The 15,255-nt window shown below is 35.4% G+C and overlaps 1 protein-coding gene across 12 annotated transcripts in view; it reads right to left on the reverse strand.

Moving 5' to 3' along the window:
* Positions 1–15,255, reverse strand: part of EML5 (EMAP like 5) — a 232,388-nt gene that overhangs the window by 39,848 nt on the left and 177,285 nt on the right. For 8 of the 12 annotated variants that reach the window (XM_077123267.1, XM_077123266.1, XM_077123270.1 and 5 more), the window contains exons 22-25: positions 3,853–4,005; positions 2,992–3,123; positions 1,976–2,064; positions 483–659 (exon numbers count right to left, since the gene is read on the reverse strand). In XM_077123267.1, the coding sequence (XP_076979382.1) occupies positions 483–659; positions 1,976–2,064; positions 2,992–3,123; positions 3,853–4,005 (551 nt within the window). Of the gene's footprint in view, positions 1–482; positions 660–1,975; positions 2,065–2,991; positions 3,124–3,852; positions 4,006–7,534; positions 7,643–9,108; positions 9,265–15,255 lie in introns of those variants that run through there. The other 4 variants (XR_013160408.1, XR_013160410.1, XR_013160409.1 and 1 more) reach the window with 4 other exon arrangements.

A 15,255-nucleotide genomic window follows, 5' to 3' on the forward strand; every position in this document is an offset into this window, starting at 1 on the left:
TAGGGAAAAGTGACAAGTGAATTGAGTCATCACCTACCACCCAGTACCGAGCACCCAGCAGCATTCCAAAGAACCTGTATAGTTTGGTTTCGGCAAAATAACCTCATATATCACATTAAATTAATATGGTTTTTCATTTTATATATGTAGGGTTTTTAATACCTAATTAGCTAAAACATTTTAAACTTACAAGTTGTAAGTTTAAAGAGTTTCTATTGTTAATGGTATATATTCAATCAAAAGAATATAAAATTATTTAAGTCTACTGGGGGTAAAAAGAATGTTACCTTTAAAAGGGTATTTACATTACTTGAAATTGAGAAATGTACAATATAATATATATAATTTAAGGCATGGGGTCATAAACAGAATAGGAAATATAATTTGAACCTTTTATTTTTCAACAATGAAATGCTATGAAAGAGCATCACCTTAACCATTTTTATATTATCATTTTAAGAAAGTTAAAGAAAAACACATACTTTAGTGGGATATCTAAATAATTTCACAAATCCCAAGTCATCCCCAGTAGCTAGGACCATTTTGTCACTGGTAAGGCAAGAGGCAGTTACATCTGTGACTTCTCCAATTATTGGCCAAATTCCCTCACAGCATAAACCAAGCACACTTGTCCAAGACGCCCACCCAATTTTTTCCACCTAAAAAGGAAAAAAAGCTGTTAGTTTGTAATACATAAACCTAAAAATTAACAACCAAAGTCTGAATTTTTTATTTGCAGTTATGTATGTCCCAAAATTTTTTAATAAAAACAGTTAAATTATAAAAAGTTACTGCCAGTATAAATGTGATCTAAGAAAGGGTAGGTATTGTTTAGAAAATTTATTACTATTTGGAACTGACAGGTTTTTTTCGTTTCATTTAATTATAAATTGAAATATACAGAATGGTATCTTTTACTCTGGACTTAATTCAAATTCAAAGTATCTTTAATGTAACTAACTATTTTATATTTATTAGAACCTAAAAAAGGAGTTAAAAAATAATGAACAGTATCTTTTTTTCTAACTCAAATCTAGATAACCAGTCATCTTGGTTTTGTAGCTTCTCAGGGTCTTCAAGTTCCTGCAGAAAATTTTTAAGAACATTATTCTGAAGTACTTAATTACATATTTACTATGTGTGCTAGATACTGGGCATATAATGATAATAAATAAGACCATTTCTGCTGTTAGCATAATCAAGAAACTTCTTCTTAGATTTCACACCTAAATTTCTACTGATACATTATAAGCATATTTCTCAATTAACCATTACTGGAAATTAAGGACTTTTACTTACAGTCCCTCTCCTTATTAAGCCACTTTCCTGTTAAATTTGTTGAGCATTTCTTCCTAGGTTATGTAAAAAAAATTGCTAATATTGTCAGGCACATAACTGAACATATTCTTTTCTTGTTTTTTTTTTTTTTTAAATCTAGAATTTGTCTTGGGCATGTGGGTTCCAACATATCCAGCAGACATGGAGTATGACAGTCTTAGATGGCATGTCTTCTATTGGTTATTGTAAACTTTTTATCATTTAAGAAAAGTAACTGGAGCATAGGTAGACATAAAAATGATTTAGGGCGGGCTGTGGTGGCTCAGCAGGGAGAATTCTCACCTGCCATGCTGGAGACCCAGGTTTGATGCCCAGTGCATGCCCATGCCAAAAAAAAAAAAAAAAAAAAATTTGGGCCACGGTAGCTCAACAGGCTGTGTTCTTGCCTGCCATGCCTGAGACCTGGGTTCGTTTCCTGGTGCCTGCCCATGTAAAAAAAAAAAAAAAAAAAAGATTTAGTCCTTTTTTTGATACAGCATCTTTTCCTTTACCCATCTATATATTCTGACCCAACGAAATAAACACACTCAAAGAATATTCATAATTCACAGGTAATTAAAGGACGAAAGGTAGATATCAGTTTTCCAACTACTTTTACTCATACAAACATTACACACAAGCATTACTATTTTCCTACCTCCACACTGGGAATAGTTTGTTTTTTTCCTCTGGGAGCTTCAAAGAATAACTGTTCTTTAGCACCAGTGTTGACCTGTAAAAGTTTTCCTTTAAAAATAAAAATAAACATATGTACATAGATACAAAACACATATAAATATATATATGTATATATATATACAATTAGTATGGTGTTAAAATTTTATGGGAAAAATTAAGCTTAAAGATAATCAATTTCTTCAGCAATCAAAATATATCAAAAACATTTCATTTTCTTTATCTCCATGTGTTAATCAAATTCATAAATGATTTAATTTCTGTGTAGATATATACAGAAGAACTTTTCTGTTATGTAGATGCAAAAAAAAAACACCTAGAAATAAGGATGGAGAATTTTTTAAAAAGTAAATATAAGTATTACATCTAACTATATTTAGAGAAACTTCAATTTGTAATACTAGATTTACACAGATGAATAAGTGAAACCATAAATTCCTTTAAAAGGGAACATTTAAAATATTTAATATTTATCTAAGCTTCTTAAATACTAGCATATGCCACATATTTTGCAAAAAAAAAATGAGACTCATCAAATTCTGTATTTTACACAATTATGACTATTTTGGGGAAATGCATTTTATATCAAAAACAGGAAAATAAATTTAAAATCCTCATTAAAATTTCTACTGTACAAATTTGAAATTACTACTTATTATAAATGCATTTGAAAAAACCCTGGGCATTACCATGACAAAAAGAAATTTTTATATTATATTTAAATTATATTAAAAATTTTAAATATATCACAGTACTGTCATCATGTACCATCATCTGAATGACAGTAAGTACTGAAATGTCTAAACCCTATAGTGTTCACTCTTTATATGTAAAGTAGTAGAAAAAATAATTTTAAGAATAATACTTGCTTTTTGCAATGCCTTTGAACTGATCTATTGAACTTCTTTTGTTCTGATAAAACAGCTATATAAAATCAAATGAAATGCTTAACAAATATTAAGTTATTTGAATTCTTACCTCTAACATCCCAATCAATGTGGGTTATGTAACTGGTAGCGCCTTTGCATACTCCTACTCGTTTACTACTCATTACATTGTATATATCTATAAAGCTGTCATGGGATGCTACAGCTACATATTTCCCAGAACCTATAATAGAAACATATTTGCTTGACATTTTCTACCTTTGGAAATATCTTTTACACTTTGCAGCTAGAGCTAATTTGGTCTTAATATTTTTTTGAGAAACCACATGTTTAATAAGTAATATAATAAGGCAGCAGACATGTCAAATGAAAAATGTCAGCAGATATTTTTCAAGTATATTATAATCAACAAAAGTGAAAAAAAATTAGAGAAGTAATTCAGTGGAGAGCAGATGTTATAAATCATATGTAATGTAATTTTGAAACACTTTGCCATTTAGTCAAAAAAAATTTTTTAAATTCCTCTGAACTTAGAAAAAAAAAGAAACTAAACCAACATAAGTAAATTTTGCCTTAATATTTTTACATTACAGTAGGTATTATACAGCAGATATTAAATACATGGAAACTGATGAATTAAATTAATTTCAAAAGCATTAGGAATATAATGAAAAGAGTTATCCAATCCCTTTCACGTACCAAGAAAGAAAGCTAAAGTTCACAGAAGTGACTTAACTCAAATTACACAGAAAATTTAGGGATTGAATTGGCATGAAGCCAGATAATTTGCCATTGATTTAGCTGAGGGCTTTACCTTTCATTACACTGGCTTGTCTAATCAAAAAGTAAAATTCTGAGATAAAGTAATAGTTAATAAAAATTACACACTGATAGATTTTACTGACTGCCAGATTCAAGTTAATAATCAAAAAAAGATTTCACGGAATGTTACCAGGTGAAAATCGAATATCTGAAATAATATCTTTTCTGTGGTGGAAAGATACAAGATCTTCTAGGGTATCTGCATTTGCCATTAAGAAACTTCCATCATTGAGACCTACTGCTAAAGCTTTACCATCAGGAGAAAAACAGCAACACCTTCCACCTAAAAGAGAAAGAGGATGTATCAGATCATTCTCTTTTATTAAAAAAAAAAAAAGCATGTGTTTAAAAAACCTTTAATTTAAAAGGGAAAACCTATATTTCTTATGGCCTCAAATCACCTTAAAAAAGAAGTCAAGAGATGCAGCTAACAAAGTTTCCTATTGAAATTAGTGGTATGGAATTCCAATAGCTGATAGAAACCATTCCCTCTTCTAAGTGTTGCAAAGACAAGTATTGATGTTAACTTTAAAAGAAACTAAGTTGATGTAAAAGAATGAGTGACAAAAAAGTCAGTGAGATGTGGAAGTTTTTTGGGGGGGAGAGGGGCGTTTCTACCTTGGGAATTTCTACCCAATAAATTAGAAATTTAAGAAATGAGGCCATGTTTGTAAAATCCTTTCTTATAAATCCTTTAAAGAAAAACTAAAATCTGACAATAAGCAATATTTAAGGCAGGAAGATCTAGCCATAAACGTAAGTTTCAAAACAGTACATGGAGAAATAATGGTGTTAATATCATTAATTTTAAAGAATAAGGGCTAGTGCTGTAGTAGCAAACACAAAAATGAGCTTATTCTGGCTGCAAGGGATACAGCAGGTATATTCAAGCCCTAAGGCTTTTTTGTCTCTTGCAATGAAAATTGGAGAGGTAGGTAGGGGCTAGGGTAGGGGTGTTACAGAGTGAAAAGTTATAGAATGAATTGAGAACCAGCAGTCATTTAATTAACAGTCATATACTGGCAATGTTGAAATCTAAGACGTGATTTCTGAAATTTGACAATATATTTAATACCAAAATTAAGCAAAGGTGTGATTTAGGGTTAATGAGAGAATATAAAATCTCTCAGAATGTATTTACCACTGACGATATAAAAAAAGATTAATTTCAAAGTTTTTACCAGTTTAAGGACAAATAGGTAAAATGTAAATGAAAAGAATTTTTAAAAATCTCAACACTAAAAAAGAAGGATTAAATAATATTCTTTTATTTATGAAACAAATATTTACGAATTAACTATACTCTGCCAGGCATCATGCTAGGTAATGGAGCAACAGAACACAGTCCCAATCTTCTTATATTCTTCAGATGGGACCAAAGAGAATAGACAAACAAATATATAATTGCAGGGAGTGATGAATTATATATTTAAAAAAAAGACAGAGCAAGAAAGTGAGGGGTAGAGTGGGGTTGGGAAAGAGGAATTATTTTTAAGACAGGGTGTTCAAGGAAAGCCTCTGAGGAGGTATTGTCAGAATGAATAAACCAGAGTATCTGTGATAAGAGCATCTAGCAGATAGAACAGCAAGTACAGATGCCCTAAAATAAATATGAGCTTTATGGAATATCTGTAGAACAGAAAGAAGAAGGTCAGAGTGACTAGGGTACAGTGGGCCAGGAAGAAAGAAATAGGAGAAGTTGGAAAAATAGGCAAGAGCCAAATTCTAGAGGGTCTTTGAGGACAAAATCATGAATTTGGACTCTATTCTGAATGAGAGCAAGAGGCCTTGCTAGGGTTTCAGTCAGGGAAGTAATATAATGATATTTGTTTTAAAAAGATGTTTCTTGCTACTGAGATGCCAAGAGGGCGTTAATGGGGTTGAGGGAGTTGGAAGGAAGGAGGGAGAGCAATTAGGAGGTTATTGTATTAATCCATTTTGAGAAGTAGGATAGTGAAGTGGTTGCGTACTGACTTTAGGATTAGACTGTCTGAGTTCAAATCTCGGTTCTGCCCTTGATCAGAGGAGTGGCTATGGCTGAATCAGTCAACTTCTCTGTTTCTATTTTTTCTTCCTATAAAAATGGGGCTAGTAATAGTACCTATACTTAAAAGCATTGTTTTGAAGATTAAATGTAAAGCTCCTATAACAGTGCCTGGCATACAGTAAGCACTCACTAAATGTAGCTGCCATCATCTCATCTTCATAATTATTTTATCGAGAGATGAATATGATCTGGAGTAGGGTGGCAGTAGTAAAGGTGATGGAAGTGGTAGGATTTGTATATATTCCAAATACAGAGCTAGCAGGATTTTGACCAACTGTGTGTGGAATAGAGAAAAAAAGAAAAGTCAAAGCAAAGTTTTGTTTTGGCTTAGGTTATTACTTGAGTGGTGATGTCTTTTACTGGGACAGGAGAAAACTGCGAGAGGTACAAAGTTTGATTACGTGCCCATTAGGTTAAGGATAGCTATGAGAAATTCAAGTGATGACCTTAAGGAGCCAGTCTGATATATTAAGACTTTTCTTGGGGTCCAGGGAGAAGAACAGGCTAGAGATATAAATATGGGAGTCAGTAGTCTATAGATGGTAATTACAGCTATGAGACTGGATAAATACAATGACGTTATTCATTTATTGTCTCTCAGCTCCAAACCAACTCTTCTTTTCCCTGCTTTGTGATACTGAAGTTGGACCCTGTAGACATTTTTCCTTTGCTAGCTGACTTGATTTGGCCAACAGAGGGGGCTGGAGGCTAAAGCAAGAAGGAGCTTTTCTTTCAGACTTCCCAAGAGCCAAGGAATGGATGGGTGGGGGTGGAGTAGTTTCTTTGCCACCAGAGGAAAGGACTTCATAGATCAGCTGTGGCCCACCTCCTCTGGCAAATTTTTTTTAGTGCTAGAGGGTTGTGTATGACTATGGCAGGCACATTCTCTCCAAAGGGATCTGAATACTCAGCCTGGAGGAGGCGGAAGAGGGCCATCCTCTCAATTCCTTTCTTGTTCATAGTCCTTTAGACCTATGGGTGAGAGCTACTTTCTGCATTTGTTACTTTTATACCCCTTAGGATCTTTTTTTTTTTAAATACCCCTTTTATTAGTTAACCACCTTTTATTAGTTAAGACTTCTTCATATTAAAATTTCCCTTTTCAGATTACAAGGATGGTTTCTGTCTCTTGACTGATACAGAATTTATACCAAAGAGGTCCAGAAAGACAGACCATTAAAAATGGGAGCCCCTTGCTAATGAGAAATGGGATTCTAGATGGTAATTCAAGTAATGCAGTAACATTACTACTGATCAAGGTATCTCCTGTGGTTGATTGTGATAAAATGTCTACTGAACTAAGTACCTTGGGAGCCCAACAGGCTGCTGGCGTTGACTACTATAGCATTAATGATGACTACAGGACTTTGTTGTACTAAGTGCACTGGAGCATTTACTGAAAGAAATAACAAGCTCAGGTCCTTAAACTCTTAGCACAAGTCATGGTCTGAGTAAAAGAAAGCTTCCATGGCAACCCTAAAATAATCAATGACATCTTACAGCTGTGAGGTCAATATTACTGAGAATTAAATACAAAATTTAATTGCGTGGGTTGTAAATTTATAATACCAACTAAATTCACAACTTTGCCAAGTTTCTTAAGTGAAAGTTAGGGCATAGATTAGGAAGGAATGGAACTCAAATTCGGAATGGGGACCTCTGGTTGAGCACAGACAAAACAAAATTTTGAACTTCGGAATTATTCTGAAATAGCAAATATTCTGAAAATAAATTAGCTTGCTCTCCTGTATCTGAAAAGACTGACCTTCTGGGGGTAGTTGCTTTGCAAGGGAATGCTCATTCTTCTTGAAGAATCACCGCAACTATCCTTTCGCTGACTATATATATAACTTGAGCTCAGATCTCAGCTGCTCTAGGGAAGAAACAAGCAAACTATTTTTTAAAGGACCAGATCATAAATATTTTCAGCTTTGCAGCCCTAGACTATACATAAATGAATATGCATGTCTGTGTTCCAACAAAACTTTATTTACAAAATCAGGAGTTGGGCGGAATTTGATTCAGGAGCTGACTCTTCATGTTGAGGGAGGAATCCAAAAGTTCAGGGAGGCAAGAATGCTCAAGTGGCTTCATCACATACATTCTGCACACCACCTACCAACTACAACCCCTGAAAGTCTAGACAACAGTCCTTCACTAAGGCACTGAGAAATACATTAGTAAGTGAACCAAGTTCATCCTTGAAAGGCTCTGTGATTGTTTTGCTTTGTTTTGTTTTTATGTTAAGTCAGGAATGACCACGGGAAATGCTGGCATTGACATGGATCCCTGATTTCAATGGAGAGAATCACAGAGAATCAGAGGATATGTAGTAGCACTTAACTGCCAAAGACAAGGCAGTGTTTTTTACTAAAAAGGCAGCAGGTGATCACGTGTCAATGGGGATTTTCTGTTGGTGGCTAATTAATCATTGTCTCTCTAGGAATGAAACAGATGGGTAGCTGACTGGATTAATATTTGACCTATATAACACAAAAACTCCAGCTCTGGTGACCAAAAATCTGACTTGAGTCACCAAAATGGAGAGTCACAGACTCTCAACCAGTTTCCAGACCTAAGCCAATTCATCTACTCAAAACCCCTTGATTGAAGGGAAGCCCACGTCCCATAGAGGAAGAACCCTATAGCATTGTCACATATAAATCTTCTTTGAAGGATCTGTGGCCACTTACAAGAATGACTGTGAACTTGGGGAAAGGAAATATACAAACCTTTCAGGAATTACTAGAGATGGGCTCTGAACACAAAATGCTTTGCTGTCTACTGACCAAAGTGAAGGCTTATGATGAGCAGGTGATAGACAGAGTCACAAATTTGAATCACAAGTAAGCCCAGATGGTCTGGAACCCTACCCAATTCCTGAATATGTAGTTGGAATAGATATACTTGACAACTGGCAGAATCTTCTACAGTGGCTCTGTGAAGTATATCATTATAATAGGAAGGACTAAGTGGAAGCCCCTGGAACATCCCCTCCCAACACAAGATAGTAAACTAGAAGAAATATTATAAATCCAAGAATTGTAAAAATCAGTGACACTATCAAAGCTTGAAATATGCAGGGATGGAATGCCATCATATTACCATTTATACTTGCCTGGTTGGTCTCTGTTAAACTTAAATGGATTTTAGATAACAACTGTGGCTAATCATAATTTAATTATGTGGTAACTCCAATTGAAGCTGCTCTTCCAGATGTAGTACCTTAACTGAAACAAATTAACATGGCCCTAGCATTTGGTATTCAGCTATTGCCCTAGCTAATGCTTCTGTCTCCATATCAATATGTGAGGACTATCAGAACCAGTTTGCTTTTACCTGGCTTGTACCTGTGTATACCTTCAAAGCCTTGCCTCAAGGCTATTTCAACTCTCCTGCTCTGCCACAACATAATCCATAGAGATCCTGATCGTCTTGACATTCCACAAAACATCTCAATGGTCCACTATATTGATGACATTATGCTGACTGGATCTGGGGAGCAGGAAGCAACAAATACTTTAGATGCCTTAGTAAGACATATGTCAATCAAGAGAGTGGCAAATAAACTCCAGAAAAATTCAGAGGTCTGTCACTGAAGTTTCTGGAGGTCCACTCATCTGGAATATGTCAAAATATCCCCTCCAGTGTGAAAGGCAAGTTGCTGTACTTCCCATCACCTCCCATGACAAAAAAAGTGAGCAAAAATCTTGGTAGGTTTTTGTTTAAAGCAACATAAACTACATTTGCATGAGCTGCCAACCTAGTGGAAGTCAGAACAAATGAAGGCAAGGCACTCTTCCACTTGGACCTTCTGGTCCAGCAATATTTGAAGCATCTGTGTTAAACAGAAATGCTGTACAGGGCATCTGGCAAGTTACCAAAGGAGAATCACACTACAGACCTCTAGGTTTTGGGAGAAAATCCTTACCCCCTTTCACAGATTATCATTTTCCTTGTGAGAACTCTGAAATCTGTTCTACAACTAATTGTTGCGATGTACTTTGAAATTTATTGCTTATATATATATATACGTTATTTAAAGAGAAGGAGAAGTATGTTCCATGTGAGAATCAGCTTCTGGCTTGCTACTAAGCTTTGTTAGAAAGTAAAAGCCTAACCATGAGGAATCAAGCAATTATGTGGCCTGAGTTTCCTACCAACAGTCACAGATCGGTTGCGCACAGCAGCAATTTATCATCAAGTGGAAATGGTATATAAAAGAACAGCCTTGGACAGTAAAGTTATAAGTAATGTGAATGAAGAAGTTGCTTAGAATCTTTCAACAACTGCTGCTGCAATGTCTCATCTCTCCCTCAATCTATACCTATGGCCTCATGGATGTTTCTTATGATTAGCTGACTGGAAAAAAAAACAAAAAAACCCCAACTTGAATAATTTACAGATGGTTCTATATGATACATGGTACCTACCTGAAAGCATTATAGTCCCACTCAAGAATGGCAGCACTGAAAGACAGCAGCAAAGGTAAGACCTTCTAGTAGGCAGTATACTTCAAGAAGTACATTTAGTGGTCCACTCTGCAGTGGAGATGGCCAGAAGTACAGATTTACACTGATTTGTTAGTAGTTGCTAACAATTTGGATAATCAGAGATATGGAAGGAACAGGATTGGAAGATTGGAGAAAAGGAAATCTGGAAAATAGATACATGGATGAAACTGTAGAAAGACATAGACTGTGGAGCTTTTTGTGTCCTGTGGAATGCTCACCAAAGAGAATCAACTATAGAGGAGACTCTCAATAATCAGATGAACAAATTACATGCTCTATAGATATCAGTTAACCTTTCCCCCAACCATCTCAGCACTTTCTTAAAGGGGCAATGATGACAAGGATGGTCTATACATGGTCTCAGAAAACATGGACTTCTTGCCAACATTGACCTTGCTACCACTACTGTGGAGTGTCAAGTCTGCCAATAGCAGAAACCAACTGAGCCTCTTATGTGGCATAATCTTCTGTGAGAGACCACCTAGCCACCTGGTGACATGTTGATAATATCAGATTCCTTTCCTCACAGAAGGAGCACAGTCCCATTTTCACTGGAATAGACATGTTTTCTAGATATGGATTTACCTTCCCTGCTCAAAGTGCTTCTGCCAGCAACCTCTATCGCAGACACAAAGGATATTATCTACCATCACAGAATTCCACACTTCTGATCAGGAACTTATTTCACAGCAAAGGTTATGCATTAATAAACTTACACCCATGGCATTAACAGGCCTTATCACATACCTCATCACCCAGAGAAGGGTGCTAACAAAATATGGAATGGCTTACTGAAGACTGGTATACAGCATCATTTGGGAAACAACACTGAGAGTGGGATATACCATGTAGTTTATACTTTGAATCATATACTATTGTATGGTGCTGTATGACACATTGGTATGGAAATCCAGAATACATGGATCTGAAAACCAAAAGTAGAAGTGGGGAACTTTTGTCTCTTTTCACTACTATACCTATTAGCCAACTTGCAAATTTTCATTTCACAACCTGGCAACTCTGAGTTCTGCTGAGTCTTAGTTATCAAGAGCAGGGGAATGGTTTCACTAGTAGATATAAAAATGGTTCCATTAAATTGAAAGGTGAGACTGCCACCTGGCCATGTTGGGCTGCTCAGGCCACTGAACTAATAGGCAAAGAAAGGGGGTACCATTTTGGATAAAGTGATTGATCCTAATCACAAAGGAGAAATTGAGTTACTGTTACACAATAAAAGCAAAGAGGACTATGGTTGAAACCCAGGGGAGTCTGTGACATGCCTCTTATTCAACATCCATGACCAATAAAGCTTAAAGGAAAATGATAGCAATACTCCCAAAAGGGTAGGATATTGAGATTTCAGACCCTTCAGTAATGAAGGTTTGGGTCACCTGGCCAGTTAAACAGTTAAATCATCCCAACTAGCCAAGTTGGGGCTTCAAAACAGAAACTGTAGAATGGGTTAGTGGAAGAAGCATGTCTTAGATATCAACTATAGCTTCATGACAAATTACAAAAATGAGAACTAAGTAGCTTTGCATGTGTATATATTTATTTATATATTTTAATTATTCACTACTTCTTTCTTCTTTTTCTCCTCAATATTTACACAAATTTGTTGGAGGTTAACTTTACAATTTAAGTAACAGAATATTCAGTAAGACTGACTGAATTTGAGGGTAATTAATACAACCAGCAATTGATATAATGGCTGTTGAAACTGTGTTATAGGTTGAATTGTGTCATCCAAAAAGATATATTCAAGTCCTAACTCCTGGTCCTGTGCATATGAACTTATTTATAAATAGGATCTTTGAAAATGTTATTATTTAAGATGCTGCCTTTATTAGGAGAGGCAATTTAGACACAGAAAGTGAGATAGAGACATGGAGGTAGAAATTGAGTTATGCCATCACAAGCCAAGAATTGCCATAAATTGCTGGCCACCCATGAGAGTCAGGGGAGAGGCATGGAATGGATTCTCCCCTTTAAGAGGAAGTATGGCCCTCCTGACATCTTTCAGACTTCTAGCCTCCAGAAATTATACAAATTTCTGATATATAAGCTAACTAGTCTATGATACTTTGTTACAACAGCTCTGGCACACTAAGAGATTATTTGTTTCTCTTTGAGAAAAGGGTGAGAACTTCTTCATCTGTACAAAAACAAAAAGTTAATTCTGTGGTTTTATTGAAATTAAAACGTGTACAGAAAGGTGCACGAGGATGTGGATTAACCAAAGGCATAGATTTGCCATTACTAATTTACTGCCTCTCAGTTCAAACCTATCCTTCTTTATTCTTCTTTGTAATAATGCAGTTAGGCCCTGTAGACGTTTCTCTTCTGCAAGCTGACTAATAAGTTTTGCCAAGGCCAGGGCAGAGGAAAGGGACTTTCCTTCCTTCTTCCAGTCTGCTGCTTTACTGTGGAGCCAGTACACTAGTACGCAGGGGCCTGGTAATAATTCCCACAGTGGCAGCCCTACTGCATCCTCCAGCAATTTTTTCCACCATCACAGAAGCAGCCTTCATAATTCAGCTGCAATTTGCTTTATTCAGGCAAGACTCTGCCAAGACATTAGTAGCCCTCCTACTTCACAGTTCAGCAGCCTTTGCGCTTGGGTAAGCTCTTCACCAAGCAGTGGCCCTCACATTTAGCTACAGCCTGCACCTTCCTGTAAGCTGCTTCCCCACTGAGAGATGAGTGGCCCTGTGGCAGTTCTTAATCTCCTCTAAATTTCTTCTTTATTTACTCTCCCTAAATCAAAGGGCTATTTGCCACTTTCTATGGTTGCTACTCCCATGGCCTTTTCATTAGATAGTCATCTCTTTCACTTTTACAGAAGTATCTGTCTTCTGACTGGACAGTGACTGATATAATTATCTAAAGTGTGACTGTGCATATGAAAAAAAGTAGGCCAAGGAGAGAGCTCAGGAGCATTCCTATATGAAGAGAAAAGGAAGTGGCAGAGCCAGCAAAGGGAAAAGAGAAAAAAGAAGGAAAAATGGGCATGTACAGTTTCCAGAGCCAAATGGAGAAAATATTTCATAAAAAAGGGAATGATGTATTATGTCAAAAACTGCTGTGAGAAAAGGTGAGAGGTAAGGACCAAGAACTGACCAAGAGAATGGCAGCAAGTTCAATGGTTCACCAAAGATGAATGCCTAACTGGAGTGGGTTGTAAAGCAACTCTCATTGAATATGCAGAGAAATGAGTATCAACTATTTTGAGGAGTTTTGCTACAATGCAGGGCAGGAAATCAGAAGGGTAAGACCAATCATCCCAGTTGCATATTTTACTCAACCCTTGTTCTGCTACTTGGGTGCAGGAAAAGTAGGTGGAAAGTTGAGTTTAAGCAAAGAGTAACTTAAGAATCCTTTTCAATGCATAGCTGAGCTCATTTAAAAAACAAAACACATACACAACTAAGGGAAATTTCCCAGGAATCAAAAATAAACAAGAGGCAGAAATCCAAAGTAAAAAAACATAAAGTTAGATCTGCCCTAAGGGTACAGGAGACGAATATTACACCTGGACATCCTGTATAAAACTGGAAATCTTGAAAGGATATACCTTCATTGTTCGTTAACAGCAGTACGGGTTCTCAATTAATTTTAAGTTCCAAAACACTGGTAGTGATAACATAATAACATTGTTTCTAAATTGAAAAAAAATCTGATCTTTGAATTAGCATCTTGAGGCATAGACTGAATTAACATTTTTAATTAAAATGTATTATATAAAGCATGGAAGTGACAGTCAACTAAACAATGCTTCTACTGGAAAATAATTCTTACTCTAGTTCAAAGAATTTTTGAACAAGTGGAACATGAACGTAGTAGTAATGAAAAAGAATTTCTTTCTAAAAACCACAATTATAAAAATAATGAATATTGAACATGCTTTCTTCGAAACAAACACTGCAGCTTGCTATCAATAAAAGGGGTTTTATTTAGGAAGTCCTCAAAGTTATTAAGCAAGAAAGAGTATTATTTGAAAATGAAAGAGTCAGAAGAAGTTCAGAACTGGATTATATCTATCTTCTCACCATTACTCTGACCAGTGTGTGGTGTAGTCATTAAGGGGCTATTAAGCAGCTGGGAAAATGTGCACAAAAAATTTTTGCGATTTGGTGATAATATCATTAATTAACTCTGCTTTTCAAGACTGTTTTAGAAATGTCATGTTTCATTTTCAAACATCCATGATCGAATTTTCTTCATTTTATGAAGTATTTATTTTTAGTAATTTATTTACTAATAATTTAAATAATGCAATTACATTTACATTTTTATAATTTTATATTTTTACTTGATGCATTGTGCTTACAGATCTTACATTAAACTATTCTAAATATTTAGTTTCATTGACATTTATGATTTAATTTTTATTTTTATGATTTCTGGATACTTTAGGAAATAAAACACAGAAATTTTATTATATTTAATTAAAAAAAAATACCTGCATTGTTATTATGTTCCAGTAATACAATCAGATATCAGGAGAAGAATAGAGTAAAGAAAATGTGCCTGAACCTTAAAGACATTGTAACCAAGAAATTGGGATTTAAGGGATGATTTTGATTAGTGAATTGTTACATAAATATTTCTGGAATATTTTTTTGCTTTCAGAATATTGGAGTCGACAGGGAAATTCCTGAAATCTCTGAATTGTAATCCAGTTGCTGCCTTGGTCTCTGATAATAATTGTATAGCCCTTATCTTCTGCCTTGTGATTGTAAAAACCTTGTTTTTTACTTGTGACTAACCTTCATGTGTACCTAGGTAGGTATCCGGCTTTTCAAGTTGTAATCACTTAAGAAAGCCCCTTATGGCTGTTAACAAAGGGTCTTGGGTCTACCCTGAACTAACCCATCCCAAGTCCCAAATTGCCTAGATGAACGAAACTAGATTTAACCTAAGTGGGCACACCTGACATGCACAGTAGCTTAGACTTTGACGTACAAATCAC

The sequence above is a fragment of the Tamandua tetradactyla genome, chromosome 12, assembly GCF_023851605.1.
Source record: "Tamandua tetradactyla isolate mTamTet1 chromosome 12, mTamTet1.pri, whole genome shotgun sequence".
Lineage (NCBI taxonomy): Eukaryota > Metazoa > Chordata > Mammalia > Pilosa > Myrmecophagidae > Tamandua > Tamandua tetradactyla.